This window comes from Saccostrea echinata, unplaced genomic scaffold (genome assembly GCF_033153115.1).
Source record: "Saccostrea echinata isolate AGI-Se365-2 ecotype Australia unplaced genomic scaffold, CSIRO_AGI_Sech_v1 ptg000025l, whole genome shotgun sequence".
Classification (NCBI taxonomy): Eukaryota; Metazoa; Mollusca; class Bivalvia; order Ostreida; family Ostreidae; genus Saccostrea; species Saccostrea echinata.
Window position 1 is genome coordinate 15516553 of NW_026889774.1, and position 19460 is coordinate 15536012.

The 19460-nt window shown below is 33.8% G+C and overlaps 1 protein-coding gene across 1 annotated transcript in view; it reads left to right on the forward strand.

Annotated features, from left to right (window-relative positions):
* LOC133192915 (uncharacterized) overlaps nt 1–19460 on the forward strand; it is an 804603-nt gene that overhangs the window by 610620 nt on the left and 174523 nt on the right. Inside the window, 2 exon segments of the mRNA XM_061328921.1 lie at nt 3629–3847; nt 4985–5200. Of these exon segments, the coding sequence (XP_061184905.1) occupies nt 3629–3847; nt 4985–5200 (435 nt within the window).

Sequence of the window (19460 nt, forward strand, 5' to 3'; positions counted from 1 at the left end):
GAACACAAACCATGCAGTTTCTACATAGAAGCCAAGTTTCTTAGGTTGGAAAAACTGCGAGGAATCCGTATATAGCCGTAAAGTTCGGTAAGCAGAAGCGGGTGCAGCACCGTACGTGAACAGAGGCATTTTTTTTTTATAAATAGAATAAATCATAAATAAATGAACCAAAAAATATCGCTCTAAGTGATTGGCAATTTAAAAACAAACTGTATTTCTACATACTAGGTATATGTTTATTTTTAAAAAGTAATATCGGCGGTTTTCAGTCCAATCTTAATCATCGTGTAGTACAAAGATGTTCACCGTTTTCATGGTTTTTAATGGTGGATGCGTCAATGGACGGGCATTGGCTTCGCTCAGCAATTATGACGTAATCACGGGAAAAAAGTTGGATATATGTTTAATTACCATTTTCGAATCTATAAGAAACTGTGCTCTGAATCGTACAGATGATAGATTAAATTAGGAATGACTCTAATTCTTGGCCAAATTATTCGAGGATAACCTGGTTTGGGTCAGTTTACGCTTTATAATCCGCGAAGATGATTATAAAATAGCGTAAACTGACCCAAACCAGGTTATCCTCGAATAATTTGGCCAAGAATTAGAGTCATTCCTTATAATTTAATTCTAAAATTATTAAACAACTCTGGGTGTAAAATTTCGTTGCTTTTTATTAGTTCAAATTTGCCGCTCAATAATACAACCCTAGTAACGGAAGTGATGGGAAGCGAGGGGAGGTAAAAACTGATACATAGTCCTAGCAGCCATGTTTTTTGTTTACATGTGGTAAGATCCGAGTTACTGTTTGAAGTTAAAGGTACATTTATTAAATCTGGAATTTTCCATGAATCCCGAGGACTGGAATTGAGAGGATTGCATGGATACAGACGATTCAGCTGGTTGTCAGGGGGGTGTGTCCCCATACCAAACCAGGTTATACAGAAATAATTTGTGTTCCTTTTTGGATATTAACCAATCAGAGGCTAGAATACAAACAAAATTAAATTATATATCGATAACAACAAATTTGAAATGGTTTTGAATTTACTTGTGTCCATCAAGAAGTTTATATTTCGCAAGGTTCTTTGTTTACCTTTTTAAAATTATTACTTGAATTGAAATTTTACTTTTTCTTTTAACCAATCAAATACGTACAACTGAAGGGAATTCGCATTTACATGAAAGCATCAACTTCCGGCCTCCCTTTTCTAAGATTTATTGAATCGGAAGCAGTCAATTGCAAGTGCCTGTGGTTTACGCGGAAAGTATTTCTGTTGTGATTTGATACTTTCTTAAGGTTAATTCTGAGTCCACACCTTTCTTAAAAAATAGATTGGGACACAGCTGGGGGGCCGGGGCGCTGTGTGTTTATCACACCTTTCAAATTCTTTCCTTCTGCCCACATGTACATCGTGTATAACACACTCAACCGACTTCCAGCCAAATTGAACTACTGGGTTTCACCACTATACGTGTACTTTAATTACAAACATGCGTTGGAAATTATTCTTTTTCAGACACATATTATCATGTACTTGTTAGATTACCACTGCTTTATTTTACAATAAACCTAGATCTTTCATTAGATAAATCTCAAAATAAGACAATGGAAAGCACATTTCAGTTGCCAAAAATTTGGCGGGCAATTTTTATATACAACATATATGTGATATTTTAATAGAATATCACCTCTATCCATGCCTGTGCAGTAGATATCTACATATATCGTGTGTAATATTTATTTCCATATTTTAAAGATTACAGATTGAGATTAACAGAGTTATTTTAACTGCAAGAATCCTTAATTAAAATGAGTTGAGATCAGAGTGTTTGTGTGTGCGTGTACTTGACACGTGTTTTGAGTTTTCAAAGAAAAAGGTTCACTAAGGGCGTCTTTTGGCCCTGTGAATTTCAGAAAAATCAGAACTGTTCAATTTTAGGTGAAAATACATTAAATTTCACTTGGACCCTTGGTGACTGCATATCTATTAAAAATGACGTAATTTTCTCGCTAGTCCATGTATTATGACGTCATGAATTGCATCATTATCCTCAAATCCTGAAAATTTCTTCAAAATGGCTGAAAATTTAAGCTGTTTTGCATAGACCCCAACCTCTGATCCAAAATGTTCAATTATATAATGAAAGAACTGTTTCAGGAGATTATAATCAACTCTTTTTTTTTTGGATCGAGGGATGGGGACATATTTTAATATTAATTCTTTACAGAAGATACTCAAATACACCATTTTTCTTCAAAATTCAAGAACATTGCAATTTCACAAAGCCTGTTTTTCAATACCTTGACTCTCATAGGAAACTTTTTTATAGGAAATGAAAGCACTAAGTCTCTATTTTATATTGATGTTTAAAATTGGACATTGGGACTTAGTACATGGACAGGGCCATTTAATAGATAGTTAACCTAGCTCTTTCAAAGGGATCAAAGTTTTACTTTTGAACTTGTAGAAAAGAAATCTTTTAAGAACAATATAGGCATGTTTAATGATATTAATTCAGAAGCATCCTCAGGTAGTGTACCTTCAGGTTTGTTCAAATTATCTCCCCCCCCCCAACTTTTATACGTCTTGAAACTTTTAATACTGAACTGATTTCGGCTTTTTGCTAGCCACAGTGCTCTGGTAAGCCATGTGGCACATGGGCATCTTTTTTATATTAAATACCTATAACATAAGAGATGTACATCAAACATCAAAGGAATTGAAAAATCATTGAAATCAAGGTTGACATGATTTTCTTCCTTGCACTCTAAACTGTTTATGATAAATGAACAATGCATGTATTTGAGCGTATAATGCGCTGTGGCGTTGCACTTTATTTAGTTCTCAAGAATTACCTGGTCATTTTTTACCAAATTTGACACAAAGCATCCTTGAGTAAAGAGGATTCTATTTTGATCTTTTTTAAGTAAAGGGCCAAGTCATTTTCCAAGGGGAGATAATCAAGAAGAGGCAAAAATAGGGAGTGGTCATAAAAATTTTTCTTCTCAAGGACCATCGGGCAAGAAGAGAAGGAAAACATGTAAAAGATTTCTAATGTAGTGAAAATTTGAAATTGTTCAAATTATTGCCCCTGGGGTAGGTTGCGTCATGTACATTACAGTTTAAACTGAGTAAATCGTTGACTAGCACCTTCCCGCCTACACTCACACTTATATAAATGATCTTATATGCGTATCTGACTTTTTTTTTCCACATCGGACCAAACTAAGTTTTTAAATTTCCAAATTAAACAATTGTTTATGTCTATTATATCTCTCATTGTGTTAGGCTAGGTCATCAGTTAGCAAGCTACTGAATATTAATTTCTTTATGTTTTATTTATATCTACATGTAAAATAAAATTATAAAAGGATATTCGTGCAATAATATGTAAGCATTGTACCAAAGATGCCAAAAATATTATTTAATTATGTACAATAACGCAAGAAGTTCTCTACCAAAAAAGTACTATTTATCAAATGAATCCCAATTTTCAGTCGTAGTTTTGCTACCTTAAAATTAAAACCCATGATACTGTCAAGGTCTTTGGACATCTTATTAGTGTGTTAGTCTACCTGCATAAGTTGTAAAGAGATTTAATTATATTGTTCATTATTCAGATATTCTGTTTGAAATATGTGAAGCTTATCCAAACATCGTACGCCCAAATCCATATGACTGTGCCCAGTTCATTGACTGTAGCAAATCACGTCCTGGTCATGTGATTGGAGAGTACATCAAGGAATGTCCCTACCCACATCTTTTCTCCACTGACACGCTTGAATGCCAGGAGTACTACAAAGTCATATGTAGTAGCAGAAAAGAACCTAGAGCACCATGTGAGTTTCTTAATTCACAATGACCAAATTGAAATGCATATAAATATTTGGTAAAATATGAGGTATTTTAAAAAGTTCATGTACTGATGCAATATAAACAATTTTTTGTGAGAGAGAAATGTTATATTATGCACACTTTCTAAAAAGGCCATTTTACACTCAAATCATCAAGTTTTGACTTAGTTTAATTTGTAATAATAAAAGAATATGGGCCAATTGGGCATACTGTGGAACCATTTTAATAGCGATTCTCTGTAACCACTTAAACTTCTTTGCCACACATGGTCAACGATTTTGATGAAACTTTGCCCATTATTACAACTTGACACCAGAAACAAATATCATATAAATTTCGTTGCTATGTATCTTGGTTGCCATGGTAACAGCCAGAAAAGTTAAAAAAAATTGAGATTTTCAGCTACTTTGAATCTTTATTAAGCCTTAATAAAGACTAAGAAAAACAAACAAACCATTCTCCCAAAAATATGACACCTTGTTGCCACTTATGCTTTAAAGAAACTATTTAGAATTTATCTCTAAGTAAGTGATAACCATGGGTACATTTGGAATACATTTTAGATGCTGAAAACGCTCAGTATTCACAAATGGTAGGTGTTACATGATCAAACTCAATCAACAACTAAAAAGAACAGTAAAAAATATTTGACCTTAAGTAATCAGGTATTGGCAAAATTATTCTAAAAATAACTTTCATGGTTGCCATGGTAACACAGTGTTACCATGCAAAATCTGTTGCTATGATTGAGTTTTAAAAAACTAAATCATTTATGGGTTTAAAACTTTATAACCTTACTATTTATAATAAATCTGTCACAAATATAAATATAAGTAATAAGGTATCATTTTAAAAGTTTTATCGGGATGTAAATACGGGTTGGCATGTGATCAAATCTACCATAAAGCCCTTCGGGCTTTATGGGATTTGATCACATGACCAACCCGTATTTAAATCCCGATAAAACTTTTAAAATGATACCTTATTTCTTAAATGTTACTTCGGGCAAACAGGCTCTGTGTGAAAAGATCATAGAATAACATATATATAATATAGGGCAAATTGGCCCATTACTCTTCCTTAATTAATGCTATTACATGTAATTCTGTTTATAAAAATAGGTGAATACCTGCAGAATTTGTGTACAGAAAAGGAGAAGAATTGCAAGCCCTGCACAGAGAGACTTCCCAGCTGCATTGGACTTCCAAATGGTTTGAATCCAATCATGGAGTTCTTGTGGGAGAAAAATTACATTGTTTGTAAAGACAACAGAACTCTAAATGTGAAAACATGTTCTGAAGGAGTGTTTGATCCATACAACAGGAAGTGTATGAATAGTGAGTTTCACATTTCAATACAAACAAAATTTATATTTAAGTGCCATCTATTTTGGCATCAAATATACAGTTCATATAACAACAAATCAGTTCATTTATAACTTGAAGCCAGACCCGTAACTTGCATTGCAGATGCATCTAGCAGAGCTCATTTACTATCAGGGAAATTCTGTATGTATATCCCATAGTTTTGTGATGAAATGTTGATGAAATGTGGATTACTGATAGGCCTCCAAAAATTATACTTCTATGTTTTGCTCCAAATTTTTAATTATGATTATGTCAAATAATACTTTCACGATTAGTTTTGTGTGATGAAACTCGCAGAATAACAGTTCTAGTGTCTTTTCAATACCGAGTTCAAACAGTTCACAGTTTAGGCCATAACTTAATAAAAGGGGTCGAATCACATTCTTCGTTTTTTTAAAATTTGGTATAAATATAAGAAAACGAGCTCAGCTTACCTCCGACGCGAATGCAAAGAGTCCCTTCAACGCATATCCCAATAACAAAATCCTTTTTATATCATTTGGATGCGATGGTGGCCATGATTTTAGCAGTGATGAGGATATATTCTTTCACATTTCAAGTTCTTCTCAAGAACTACTTGGCCAAATTTAACCAATGTAGGTACAAAGCATTCCTAGGTAGAGTGAATTCTAATAGTTAAAACGAAGGGCCAAGTCCCATATCAAGAAAAGGAAAAATGAGGTGGGTTCATTAAAAAATCTTATCAAGAACCACCCTGCCAGAAAAAAACTGAAAGCTTTACCTGGAAGCTTTCTAAGGCAAAGTAGATTTTTAATTGTTCAAATCATGGTCCCAGGCGGTAGGTTAGGGTCACAATATGGATAAAAGTTTTACATTGAAATATATATAGGATTTTTTTTTAAATCTCAAGAACCGTTGGGCCAGAAAAGCTGAAACTCATTTAGAAGATTCCTTAGGTAACATAGATTCTAAATTTTTTAAATCATGACCCCCATGGAAAGGATGGGGCCACAGATCATGGTCCCCATGGGTTGGGTGGAGTCACAATAAGGAATAAAGATTTACATTAAATTATATTGGAAAACTTTTTAAAAGGCTGAAACTTCTGTGACAGCTAAATGAGTAGTGTAGATTGTAATTTGTTCAGATGGTAGTCCCTGGGGGTTTGGTATCGTCACATGTTTTGCAGAAGGACAACATTAAACACACACAAACTAACACGCACATACAAAGTGCAATACTTCGTTGCGAAGGGATAATGACAAGGAAAATTACTGTATATGTACTTAAAAATCGGGCTTCATATTTTAGAGCCTTTCAACAATGCGCTAATTCATGAATGCCGTTAAGAAATCATTTATAAATACCATATAAGGCACGGATATATATAGCACTAATTCATGATTACGCCATCAACTTCATAAACAGAGACTGCGCTAAATTTTGAATACGCCAAATTATGTACATGTACAGTATATAGTCAATTCAATCAATTCTGCCTTGTGTTACAATATTGATTGCACCCGCACTTTCTAAAGAAAGTTCGGATATATTGTATCTTTTGGAATATGATAGTTGGTGTCCTGTAGATGTGCAATAAAGTTTTCGAATTTCAAATATTACCCCAGGGGCAAATCGGGAACCAAATAATGACGCTTTTTTTCCTACAAGAACTTCGGTCGAAGAATTCCTCTTACATTTTACGGAGTAGCCTAATCATCTTTTGGAATATGATTGATGGTGACCTGTAGATGTGCAATAAAGTTTTTGAATTTCAAATATTACCCCAGGGGCAAATCGGTAACAAAATAATGACGCTTTTTTTCCCTACAAAAACTTCGTTCGAAGAATTCCTCTTACATTTTACGCAGTAGCCTAATCATCTTTTGGAATATGATTGATGGTGTCCAGTAGATGTGCAAAAGGATTTCAGAATCTTCGTTTTCACCCTGGGGGCAAATAGGAGTCGAAAATGATGGGTTTTTATACTATAGCCTGGTTCCGATAAATCCCCTTACATTTTACGCAGTAGCCAAATGATCTTTTGAAAGATGATTGGTGGTGTCCTTTACATGTGCAATAAGGTTTTGGAATTTTCATCTAACCCTGGGTGTCAAATGGGGGTCGAAAAATGACTTTTTTAATACCAAAAGCTCCGGTTCCAAGAACTCCTCATACTTATTTTATTGCTTTTGGAGGACAGAGAAATTTTATTTTCAAATACAGGTTATTCATTTCCAAAAATGCCAGCTCCCCTGTACTTAATTATCAAATTACCCCTATGAAAATCATTCATTTCTTTTTAGAAATTGGATAGAAAAGTCTTTTTTGTATAAATTTATAATTACACTGAAACTATATAACATTTTTGCCTTTTGATGAATCATTAACACTTTGCCTAAGAGAATAGCCAAAGTGGATTGAAATTCAACTGCAAACAAGAATTTAAATCCAATGTCTACTCAAACGTTCGCAATAAACTCAATGCTGACATCTGAGAAAACATTCGATTCAATATAATGTTTTTCTAGACGTCCGCGATCAATTCCATGCAGACGTCTGAGAAAACATACGATTTCAATTAATGTTTTCTCGGACGTCCGCAATTAATTCGATGCGGACGTCTGTTAAAACATTAGATTGAAATTCTACTTCTAAAAAGTATTTCATTCCAGTGTTGAAAACAGAAAAATATTTCGAGTTTGGATTTATCAATTTTCAAAAAATATATATATTAAACATACTGAAAAGAAAGTCTGTCATTCTTGTAAATTTCATTAAAATATATTATGAAACATAAACGTTGAAAAATTCGACTTTATTAAATTGCTTCCGGTAGCGACCGGAAGTGCCGACGACGAACAAAAGGTCACGTACTGGCTAGTATCTATAACGATCTATAATCTCTGAAAGTTTGACATTGAAATCTTCAGCCGTTCTTGAGATTATCCCAGGACAAAATTTCATTTTAAAATCAGGAAATGGTCAATAACTTGGCACCAAATGTGATTTACGGAATTTTCTCCCGGATAAAATAAAATCAGCCTACGACACGTTTTCCTTGCAAATTTCGTTCCAATTAACCCAATAGTCTGTGAGAAATCGCGTGCACAAAATTAGAAGGTCAAAAAATAAAAAGAACTAGAAACTCGTTGCAAGCAACGAGAGGTCTTTCGTCCTATTCCCCATCCTTGTATTATTGTATGCAATTAAACATATTTATATATGCTAGTAATAGTGACACACACAGGAAATGCGCACTTTAAGAAAAATACTTATTTAGGTAAATATCACAATGAAATACGTAGGTAGAATTCAACGCAGACGTTTGAGAAAACATTGGATCAAAATTATTGTTCAAAGTTCATTTTATGCCATTGCAGGCAAAACATTTTTTTCTTAGATGACCAGGAACTTATTTTATCGTTTAAATAAAACAAGAAGGAGTGATATTCATAAACTCGATTTTTCATCTTCGATAGCAAAGAGTTGGAATTTCATACAGGTACTCACAGGTCAGATGACTAAAGATCCATAATTCAATGTCAGATTACTTATTTTATTGCCTTTGCAGGACAGAGTATTTATGTTTTCGTAAACGGGTTATTCATTTCCATGAACACCATCTCTGTCCTTAATTGTCAAATTACCTCTATGAAAGTCATTAATTTCTTTTTAGAAATTGGATAGAGAAGTCTTATTTGTTTCAATTTTATATTATACTGAAATTTAAATAATATTTTTTTTATCCTTTTGATAAATCATTAACACTTTGCCTAAGAAAATAGCCAAGGTGGATTGAAATTCAACTGCAAAGAAGAATTTCAATCCAATGTTTACTAAAACGTCCGCGATTAATTCGATGCGTACGTCTGCGAAAACTTTCCTAGTACAATTAAGGTGCCAAATGGAAATATCGACGAATTTTTTTTAGATAGAAAATACATTCTTTACAAAGATTGGTGATTCTTTTTAGGACTTTACTATTATCGGACAAATCAATGTGGTTGAAAACTACATGTTGAGGACGATTAGATTTCTTATTTAGACTTGTCACGTGATGTGACAGTCACGTGATGATTTTAGCAAATATACCTGAAGTATTGAGGTCATCTATAAATTCTTATATTGCAAGGGCATAACCAAGCTAAAAATCTAAGTTTAATATGTAATTATTTTCAACACCCTTTGTAGTTTGTGAAAAGTGCTGGGAACCTATATAGTTTCTACTATCTAATTGTTAAAATTACATTTGTTATACCGCATGTTGAATATTTTGCTGGTCGAGTACATTAAATATAGATATAATTAATTCATTTGCAAGATTTCAACAGCTGGTTCGCAGCACTTTTCAAATACCTTCATACTTCTTGAGTGTATATTTGTAAAAGCTTGTCATAATTCATTGAGGGTATGCCCTTGCAATATATCGATTTATTACGACCCTTCTATTACCCTTCAATGAATCTGCATACAAATATACGGCAGTATCGCTTGTGTAGGGAATGTACGGGAAGTATATGAATAAAATCATAAAATAGACATCGCATCCAAGTTAATGGCTTCTTATATATCTGCAAATAATATTTAATTTAATTACAAAATACATTTTCATGGTAAAAAAATATAACTTGATCCGCCTTTTACTGAGTCAAATTTTACGATATGACGTCACATTGACAAGTGCATTGCGATCAGTGAATTGTTTATATATTGCTGTTGGGGGTTTAATCAACGACAATAATGCATGCACTAGTCAGTTTTGATGTAGTTCAAAGCTATTCAACAGTTTAAGATAGGAAATCATTTCATTTTGTGGTAATTTGAAGAACTTATATTTTTGTGTGAGGTCATAATAAGCATTTCCCGTATAAATTAGGCCCTGCCTCCTTGTTGCAGCCTTAACTGTGTTGCGTTTGATTGAAATTCACGAATGAAAGTCATTTATTTCTTTTTAGAAATCAGATAGAAAAGTCGTATTAGTATTAATTTTAAATTACACTGTAAAATTTAACACGTTCCCTAAGAAAATAGCCAAGGTGGATTGAAATTCAACTGCAAACAAGAATTTCAATTCAATTATTACCCAAACCTCCGCAATAGCTCAATGCGTGCGTCTGAGAAAATATTCGATTCAATATAATGTTTTCCTAGACGTCCGCAATCAATTCCATGCAGACGTCTGAGAAATCATTTGAATTCATTTATTGTTTTCTCAGACGTCCGCGATTTATGCGATGCGGACGTCTGCGAAAACATTGGATTGAAATTCAACTTCTAAAAATAATTTCATTCCAGTGTTGAAAACAGGAATATCTCGAGTTTGAATCTATCAATTTTCAGACAAATTATATATTAAGCATGCTGAAAAGAATGTTTGTTACTCCTGTAAATTTCATTCAGAAAATTTTGAGAAACACAAAAGTTTAAAAAATGGACTTGTATAAATCACTTCCGTGAGCGACCGGAAGTGCCGACGTCGAACGAAAAGTAGAGACCAGGCTAGTATCTATCACGATCTATAATCAGTGAAAGTTTTATATTAGATATCTCTTGTCGTTCTTGAGATAATCCTCGAACAAAATGTCATTTTGAAATCAGAAAATGGTCTGTAACATGGCATCGGAAGTGAATTTTCTAATTTTCTCTCGGAAATTATAAATTCATGTTACAACGCATAATTCCTGAAAATTTCATGTAAATCCATTCAATAGTGTTCGAGAAATCGCGTGCACAAAATTAAAAAGTCGAAAAAAAGAAGGAATCACTATAAGGTCTTCCGTGAAGACGAAAGACCTTAATAATAAGAAAAAGAAGAATCACTATAAGACCTTCCGTGATGACGGAAGACCTTAATAACTAGAAACTCGTTGCGAGTAACGAGAGATCTTCCGTCTGAATAACAATCTTTATATTATGTAATATTCTTTGCATGTAAAACTACATTTATATGTTCTCGTGGTAAGACACCAAAAAATATAACGTGGGTCTTTAAAAATCATCAGGATTTTAAAGAATTTTTATTCATAAAAAATGGAAATAGCGGAGAATTCACACAGAAAGAAAATGTGTTTGTGAAACACTAATGCCCCCGTGTGGCAACTTCTAGCAAAAGTTAAACTTTCTCAAATGCAAAACAAATATGTTGCTACCCAAAGTAAGGTCTGGTCTCGAGAAATGTACCTGTAAAATATGAATGCCCCATCAGCAACGATTGAAAAGATATGGAAAAGGTTAAAGTTTTTCAAAAGTAAGTCAAACATCAAGGTCAAAGTCAAGTGGTCAAAATTAATGGTGCCCAAGGAAAGGCCTTCTCACAAGAAATACACATGTGAAGTATGAAAGCGGTAACTTAAATCGATCAAAAGTTATGGCCAAGGTTAAAGATTTTCAAAAGTAGGTCAAACTCCAAGGTCAACGGATTACAATTGTTGATATCCAAAGGAAGATCTTGTCACAAGGATTACATATGTGAAGTATGAAAGCCCTCGGACAAGCCTTTCAAAAGTCATGGCCAAGGTTAGTTTTCCAACATAGGACAAACTCCAAGGTCAAGGTCAAAGATCAAAGTTGTTGAAATTAAGAGTAAGGACTGGTGACAAGGATTACATGTGTGAAGTATGAAAGCCCTAGCACCAACCGTTCAAAAGTAATGCCCAAGTTTAAAGTTTTCCAAAGTAAGTCAAACTCCAAGGTCAAGGTCAAAGGTGTTCATATCCAAAGGAAAGTCTTGTCAAAGGGATTACATATTTGAAGTATGAAAGCCCTAGCACCAACCGTTCAAAAGTTATGGCCAAGGTTAAATTTCGGTAAAATTTTGCAAAAGTAGGTCCAACTCCAAGGTCAAGGTCAAATATGATGGTACCCAAAGAAAGGTCTTGTCACAAGAAATTCACATATGAAATATGAAATCTATAGTTCATACCAATCAAAGGTTATGGTTAATGTTAAAGTTTTTGAGGACAAACAGACAGACAGACGGACGGACAGAGCAAAAACTATATACTCCCAAATCTTCAATACAGGGGCATAAAAATGTCAAACATCATTTATACAGAAGAAAACGTAAATTTACGCTAAAAAATGAGGGGGGGGGGGAAGTTGGCCATAGTCGATATTAACCGAAATCGCCTATGTGAAAAGTAAATATGGAAACCACTATACCAGTGCAAGGTACTAGTCATCTACGACGTTTACTTTTCATTCATTCCCTGACGTAAAGAGTGTCAAGCAGGCTGATTTGTTTTTAAAAGTACGGAATTATAGAATGAAAGCTAGCCAGTCAAATTTTGTGCAAGCAGATTTACATTTGAATTTGTTACTTGAGTTTTAACAATAATTGTTAGCAAAAGAAATTATCTGTTACTGATGAAAACTATTGATTTGTTTACTTCCTTTATTCTTTATGCATTCAATTTTTTATTCTATGAAATTCCAAATATAGAAATCTCCATGTAATCCTTTTCTGCACTTCCATACTACTGCATCAGTCTATTTGTCTACTATAGAGGCGGGGCACTATACATTATTTCGCGCCAAACTTCATGAGTAAATTTTCGCGCCTTTTCTTTGGAATGTATGTTCTATTGAATGGGTGTGATTGCTTCAATGAAATTTTTTTTAAAATATCTTCTTATAGCCTGATTTTTGACCTTTAGAATTCGTATTTATCACAACGCACATATAACATAATGTATATGTTTAAGTAACACTGAAGCAGTGAATTCGCTAAGTTTTTCTTCATATTTTATTTTTCTTTTAACCCCAAAAGGGGACTATTCTGATAAATTACACATTCATGAAAAGACTGGAAAGTTTCGGAGCAAAACATGTCTCGCCCTTCAAGGGTCAAGGAATCTGATACCGTTTATGTTTATTAAACAGTCTTTGAAAAAAAAACGTTTATTCTTATTATTCTGGTTTTTAGCTCACCTGAGCTGAGAGCTTAAGTGAGCTTTTCCGATCACCCGTTGTCCGTCATCCGTCCGTCCGTCCCTCTGTAAACTTTTCACATTTTCAACTTCTTTTTAAGAACCAATGGGCCAATTTTAACCAATCTTGGTACAAAACATCCTTAGGTACAGGGAATTTTAAATTGTTAAAATGAAGGGTCTAGCCCCCTTCAAAGGGGAGATAATTGTTAAAAGACAAAAATTGGGTGGGGTCATTAAAAAATCTTCTTCTCAAGAAAAGCTGAAACTTTTAAGGAAGCATCCTGGGGTATTGTGAATTCTAAATTGTTCAAATCATGACACCCGGGGGTAGGGCGGAGCCACAATAGGGAATCCAAGTTTTACATTGAAATATATAGGAATAATCTTCTCAAGAACCACTAGGCCAGAATAGCTAAAACTTATGTGGAAGCATCCTGGGTAGTGTGAATTCTAAATTGTTCAAATCAAGACACCCGGGGGTAGGGCAGGGCAACAATAGGGAATCAGTTTTGCATTGAAATATATAAGAAAAAGCTTCTTCTCAAGAACCACTAGACCAGAAAAGCTGAAACTTATAAGGAAGCATCCTGGGGTAGTGTAGATTCTAAACTGTTCAAATCATTACCCCCCGGGGGTAGGGCGGGGCCACAAGAGGGAATCCAAGTTTTACATTGAAATATATAGGAATAATCTTCTCAAGAACCACTAGGCCAGGATAGCTAAAACGTATGTGGAAGCATCCTGGGGTAGTGTAGATTCTAAATTTTTTAAATCATGGTCCCCGGGGGTAGGGTGGGGTCACAATCATGAATCCAAGTTTTACATTGAAATATATAGGAAAAATCATCTTCTCAAGAACCACTGGGCCAGAATAGCTGAAACTTATGTAGAAGCATCCTTGGGTAGTGTAAATTCTAAATTGTTCAAATCTTGACCGCCGGGGGTAGGGCGGGGCCACAATAAGGAATCCAAGTTTTACATTGAAATATATAGGAAAAATCATCTTCTCAAGAATCACTGGGCCAGAAAAGCTGAAACTTATGTGGAAGAACCCTGGGGAAATGTAGATTCTAAATTGTTCATATCATGACTCCGGGGGGTAGGGCGGGGCCACAATAGGTATTACAAGGAGGAAATCAGGTGAAGCACAGGAGGATCAAATTTACTGAGGTGAACGTTGTGGCCCATGGGCCTCTTGTCTATTTTTTGAATAGAAAATTAGCCCAGCGTGCATAAGAAATATTTGCCACGTAATACTTACTATAAATATTTATTGCTTTAGTCATGCAAGCTTCTTGAAAAGCTATTACTTACTAGTATAACACATTATGTATTACCGTTTTGCAATCCCTCTAACTTCTCATTACTCCTTGGAGAGGACTTGTATAGGCTATGCCTGATGTCCGATCCAATTATGTAATTTTACTTTACATAATGAAATACTAATTAAATATAATATATATGAACCTGTGTCGCCTGCGTGAAAATCCAACACGCTCACCATTATGCCTCTGCCCCCCCCCCTCCCCACCCCCCCCCCCCTCCAAAATGAAAAATGACGAATATCTAGAGATTAGATTTTACAATTTTAAAACAAATTGTAAATTTAGCATTGTGAAAAATGTTTCTATTAACCCTATTTATATAATAGAAAAATATTGAAAAACAAACAAATTGAAAAATTCGACATTTCAAATTCGCTCCCGGTAGCGACCGGAAGTACTGATGACGAAAAAAAAGTAATTTCGAACATCTAAAAGTCATCTTCTGTCTTCTCTAACAAGTCTGCAGTTCGTATCTTTAGCCGTTCCTTAGATCCTTTGAGGACAAAATTTCATTTAAAAATCAGAAAATTGTCCATAACTTGGCACTGGAATCGAATTTACAAAAAAACGGAATTTTATATGAAATTATATAAAGACCTATTATACATACAAATTTCAAAGAAATTCATTGAATAGTTTTCGAGAAATCGCGTGCACAAAATTCTGTCTGAAAAAAAAGAATAATAACTAGAAACTCATTGCGAGCAATGAGAGGTCTTCCGTCCGATTTTGAAAATAAAAACGTAAATTCAAGATGAAAAAGTGATTTTAAAAAATTAGACACTCTGGAGATTAAACCCAGGTCGTCAGCGTGAAAATCCAACGCGCTAACCATTTCGCCATTTGGACTCTCGCTTCAAAATGAAAATGACGAATATCTAGAGTTTGGATTTATCAATCTGTAAACAAATTATATATATATAGCATTTTCAAAAGAGGTTCTCTTAACCATACAAATATTACAGAAAAATATTGATGTTGAAAAATTCGATTTTTTAAATTCGCTTCCGGTAGCGACCGGAAGTAACGACGACGCATGAAGAGGTCCCTTTTCCAATCTACAAATCATGTTCTATCAACTCTAACAAGTCTCCAGTTAATATCTTTAACCATTCTTGAGAACACTCACAGACAAAATTTCATTTTAAAATCAGAAAATTGTCCATAACTTGGCACTGGAACCGAGTTTACCAAAAACGGAATTTTATATAGAATTCATATAAAGACCTCTTATCCCTGAAAATTTCAAAGAAATTTTTTGAATAGTTTTTGAGAAATCGCGTGCAAAACATTTTGTCTAAATAAAAGAATAATAATAATTCTCTTGAGCTTGGATTTATCAATTTTAAAACAAATTATATATTTATCATTTTGAAAAATGTTTCTATTAACCCTACTAATATCATAAAAAATATTGAAAAAGAAAGAAGTTGAAAAATTGGACTTTTTCAATTCGCTTCCAGTAGCGACCGAAAGAAACGACGACGCATGAAAAGGTCCCTCCGCCAATCTAGAAATCAGGTTCTAACAACTCTAACAAGTCTTCAATTAATATCTTTAGTCATTCTTGAGATCACTCATGGACAAAATTTCATTTTAAAATCAGGAAATTGTCCATAACTTGGCACTAGAACCGAATTTACCAAAAAACGGAATTTTATATAAAACTCATATTAAGACCTTTTATCCCTGAAAACTTCAAAGAAATTCATTGAATCGTATTCGAGAAATCGCGTGCACAAAATTTCGTCTAAAAAAGAAAAAAGAATAATAATAATAACTAGAAACTCATTGCGAGCAATGAGAGGTCTTTCCTCCGATTTTGAAAATAAAAACGTTAAATCAAGCTTAAAAGGTGATAAAAGAAATTCAGACACTATGGAGATTTAACCCTGGTCGTCAGCGTGAAAATCCAACGCGCTAACCATTAACCATTCAATTTTTTGCATCACTTCCTGTCACGACCGGATGTAACAGCGATACAAGATTTTCTCACGATTCAAATTAACTGATGACTGACTATCAGTCCTGAAAGTTTTAGACTTCAGTGGTTTACTGTTCCCGAGCAATATTGTGAGAACAAATTCTAATTTTGAGGACAGGTAAACAAGTGACCGGAAGTGAATTTTATATAAAAAAAAAATCTTTTTACGTTTCTTTAGACATTTGCAGTATCTACAAAATGCATAAAAACATTTCAAGTACTTTATTGATAAGCAATATTTATGAGAAAGTTAAATATCGAAATAACGTAGTTTATCACCTAAAACCGGAAGTTAACGTTTTCCTTTCCGGTGGAATCTAACATATTTCAAAACAGCGAAAGAAATGCAATAAAGTGATGCAAACTTTAATTTTAAAAAAGAAAAGTTAAATAATTTTATTTCTTTGATCACTTCCTGTGACGACCGGAAGTTACGATTGACGCGTTTAAACAAAATGGTTTTGCCTAATCCTCAAGGTCTGTTACTCATAAAAAAATTGTTTTTTTAATCTTTTACCTGTTTATTAAATCTCGTTCAGACAATTTCTCATTTTGAGGACAGAAAAACACGCAACCGGAAGTGAATTTTTGAAAGATATTTGAGGTTACTCTAGACATTTGCAGTCTGAATAACATATTTAAAATTCATTGCAAATACTTTATCTATAAAGAATCTATAAAGAATATTTATTGGAAAGTAAAATACTCAATTTATTCAGTTTTTCTCATATAACCGGAAGTTGTCGTTTTTGTTTCTGGTGTGACCAACATCTTTCGAATCTGCGAAAAAGATGCAATAATGTGATGCAATTTTTAATTTAAAAAAGAAAAGATGAAATTTTCGATTTCTTTGATCACTTCCTGTGACGACCGGAAGTGACGGCTGACGCTCTGAACCTAAATGGTTTTGGCTACATCTGAAGGTCTGTTGCTCATATAAGTCTGGTGTCTTAATCTCTTACCGTTTCCGAGATCTTGTTCAGACAACTTCTCATTTTGAGGACAGAAAAACACGCGACCGGAAGTGAATTCTACAAAGATTTTTGACATTGCTTTAGACATTTGCAGTCTGAATAACATACTTAAAATTCATTCCAAATTCTTTATCTACAAACGATATTAATGAGAAAGAAAAATACTCAAATCATCTGTAGTTTTAACCGGAAGTTGACGTTTTTGTTTCCGGTGGGACCATCATATTTCAAAACTACGAAAGAGATGCAATTATGTGATGTAAGTATTGATTTAAAAAAGGAAAGTTGAAATTTAACGATTTCTTTGATCACTTCCGTAAGCGACCGGAAGTGCTGACGACGCACGAAAATGCAATTCTGCAAATCTAGAAGTCGTGTCCTATCATCTTTAACAAGTCTCCAGTTCATATCTTTAACCGTTCCTTAGATCCTTCGAGGACAAAATTTCATTTTAAAATCAGGAAATTGTCCATAACTTGGCACTGAAACCGAATTTACCAAAAAACGGATTTTTTATAAAATTCATATAAAAACCTTTTATCCCTGAAAATTTCAAAGAAATTCATTGAATAGTTCTCGAGAAATCGCGTGCACAAAATTTTGTCTAAAAAAAAGAATAATAATAAGAAACTAGATACTTATTGCCTAGGCAATAACAGGTCTTCCGTTTTCTTGACTTCTTTGAAAAAAAACCCTCACAATCATCTCAATAAGATTACTCTAAATAATAACAAAAGTTATCTAAAGGCTTCCAAAGATATGTAGATACAGATAAAAACAAACAGAATTACTTTTCTGTTTTCTTTATGTACTTCGTCATGAACGAAAGTGCTCCAAACGAATAAAATGTATAAAAATAATTTGGTCATGGTCTATCTAACATCTGTATTAGCCAAACATTTCTGCAAAAAAAAAAATCTTTAAAAATTCACTTTTTGCATCGCTTCCTGTCACGACCGGAAGTGACGACAACGTACGATTTTTACATGATGTAGATTAACTGGTAACTAACTATAAGTTCTGAAAGTTTTTGACTTCAGTCATGTAGTGTTTTTGAGCATTTAGGTGAACAAAATCTCAACTTGAGGACAGAAAAACACGCGGCCGGAAGTGCATTTTCCTAAGATGGTTGACTTCACACTAGACAATTGCAGTCTCAATAACATATGTAAAAATCATTTCAAAAACTTTATCAATAAGTGATATTTTTGGGACTGTTTAAAATCCCAATAACATAGTTTCTCTTTTATAATCGGAAAGTGTCGTTTTTTGTTTCGTGTAACGACCGGAAGTGACGGCTGACGCTATTAACCCAAAAAGTTTTGCCTACTCATTGAGTTCTATTACTCATATAAGTTTGGTGTCTTAATCTCTTACCGTTTCTGAGATCTCACTTTGACAAGTTCTTATTTTGCGGACAGTAGAACACGCGACCGGAAGTGAATTTTACCAAGATATTTGACGTTACTCTAGACATTTTCAGTCTTGATAACATATCTTAAAATCATTTCAAATACTTCATCTATAAGCGATATTTATTGGAAAGTAAAATGCTCAAATTATGTAGTTTTTCTCTTGTAACCGGAAGTTGACGTTTCTGTTTCCAGTGGGACTAACATATTTCGAAACTGTAAAACAGATGCAATAATGCGATGCAAGATTTAATTAAAATAAGAAAAGTTGAAATTTTCGATTTATTTGATCTCCTCCTGTGACGACTGGAAATGATGGCTGACGGATTTAAACATATTCTGCAAACGTACTTGTCATGGTCTATAATCCCTGAAAGTTTGAGGTCTTAATCTTTTACCGTTTCTGAGATATCGTACGGACACGATCTCTTTTGAAAAGACGGAAATTGGACATATCTAACGACCGGAAGTGATTTTTGCAAAATCCTTAAAAATGTTTTTAGTTTATTTTATTTGTCATAATCCCTGAAAGTTTCAAGAAAATTCATCGAGCCATCTCTGAGAAATCGCTTGGATGAAAAACGGGAAAAAAATAATAATAATAACTAGAAACTCATTGCGAGCAATGAGAGGTCTTCCG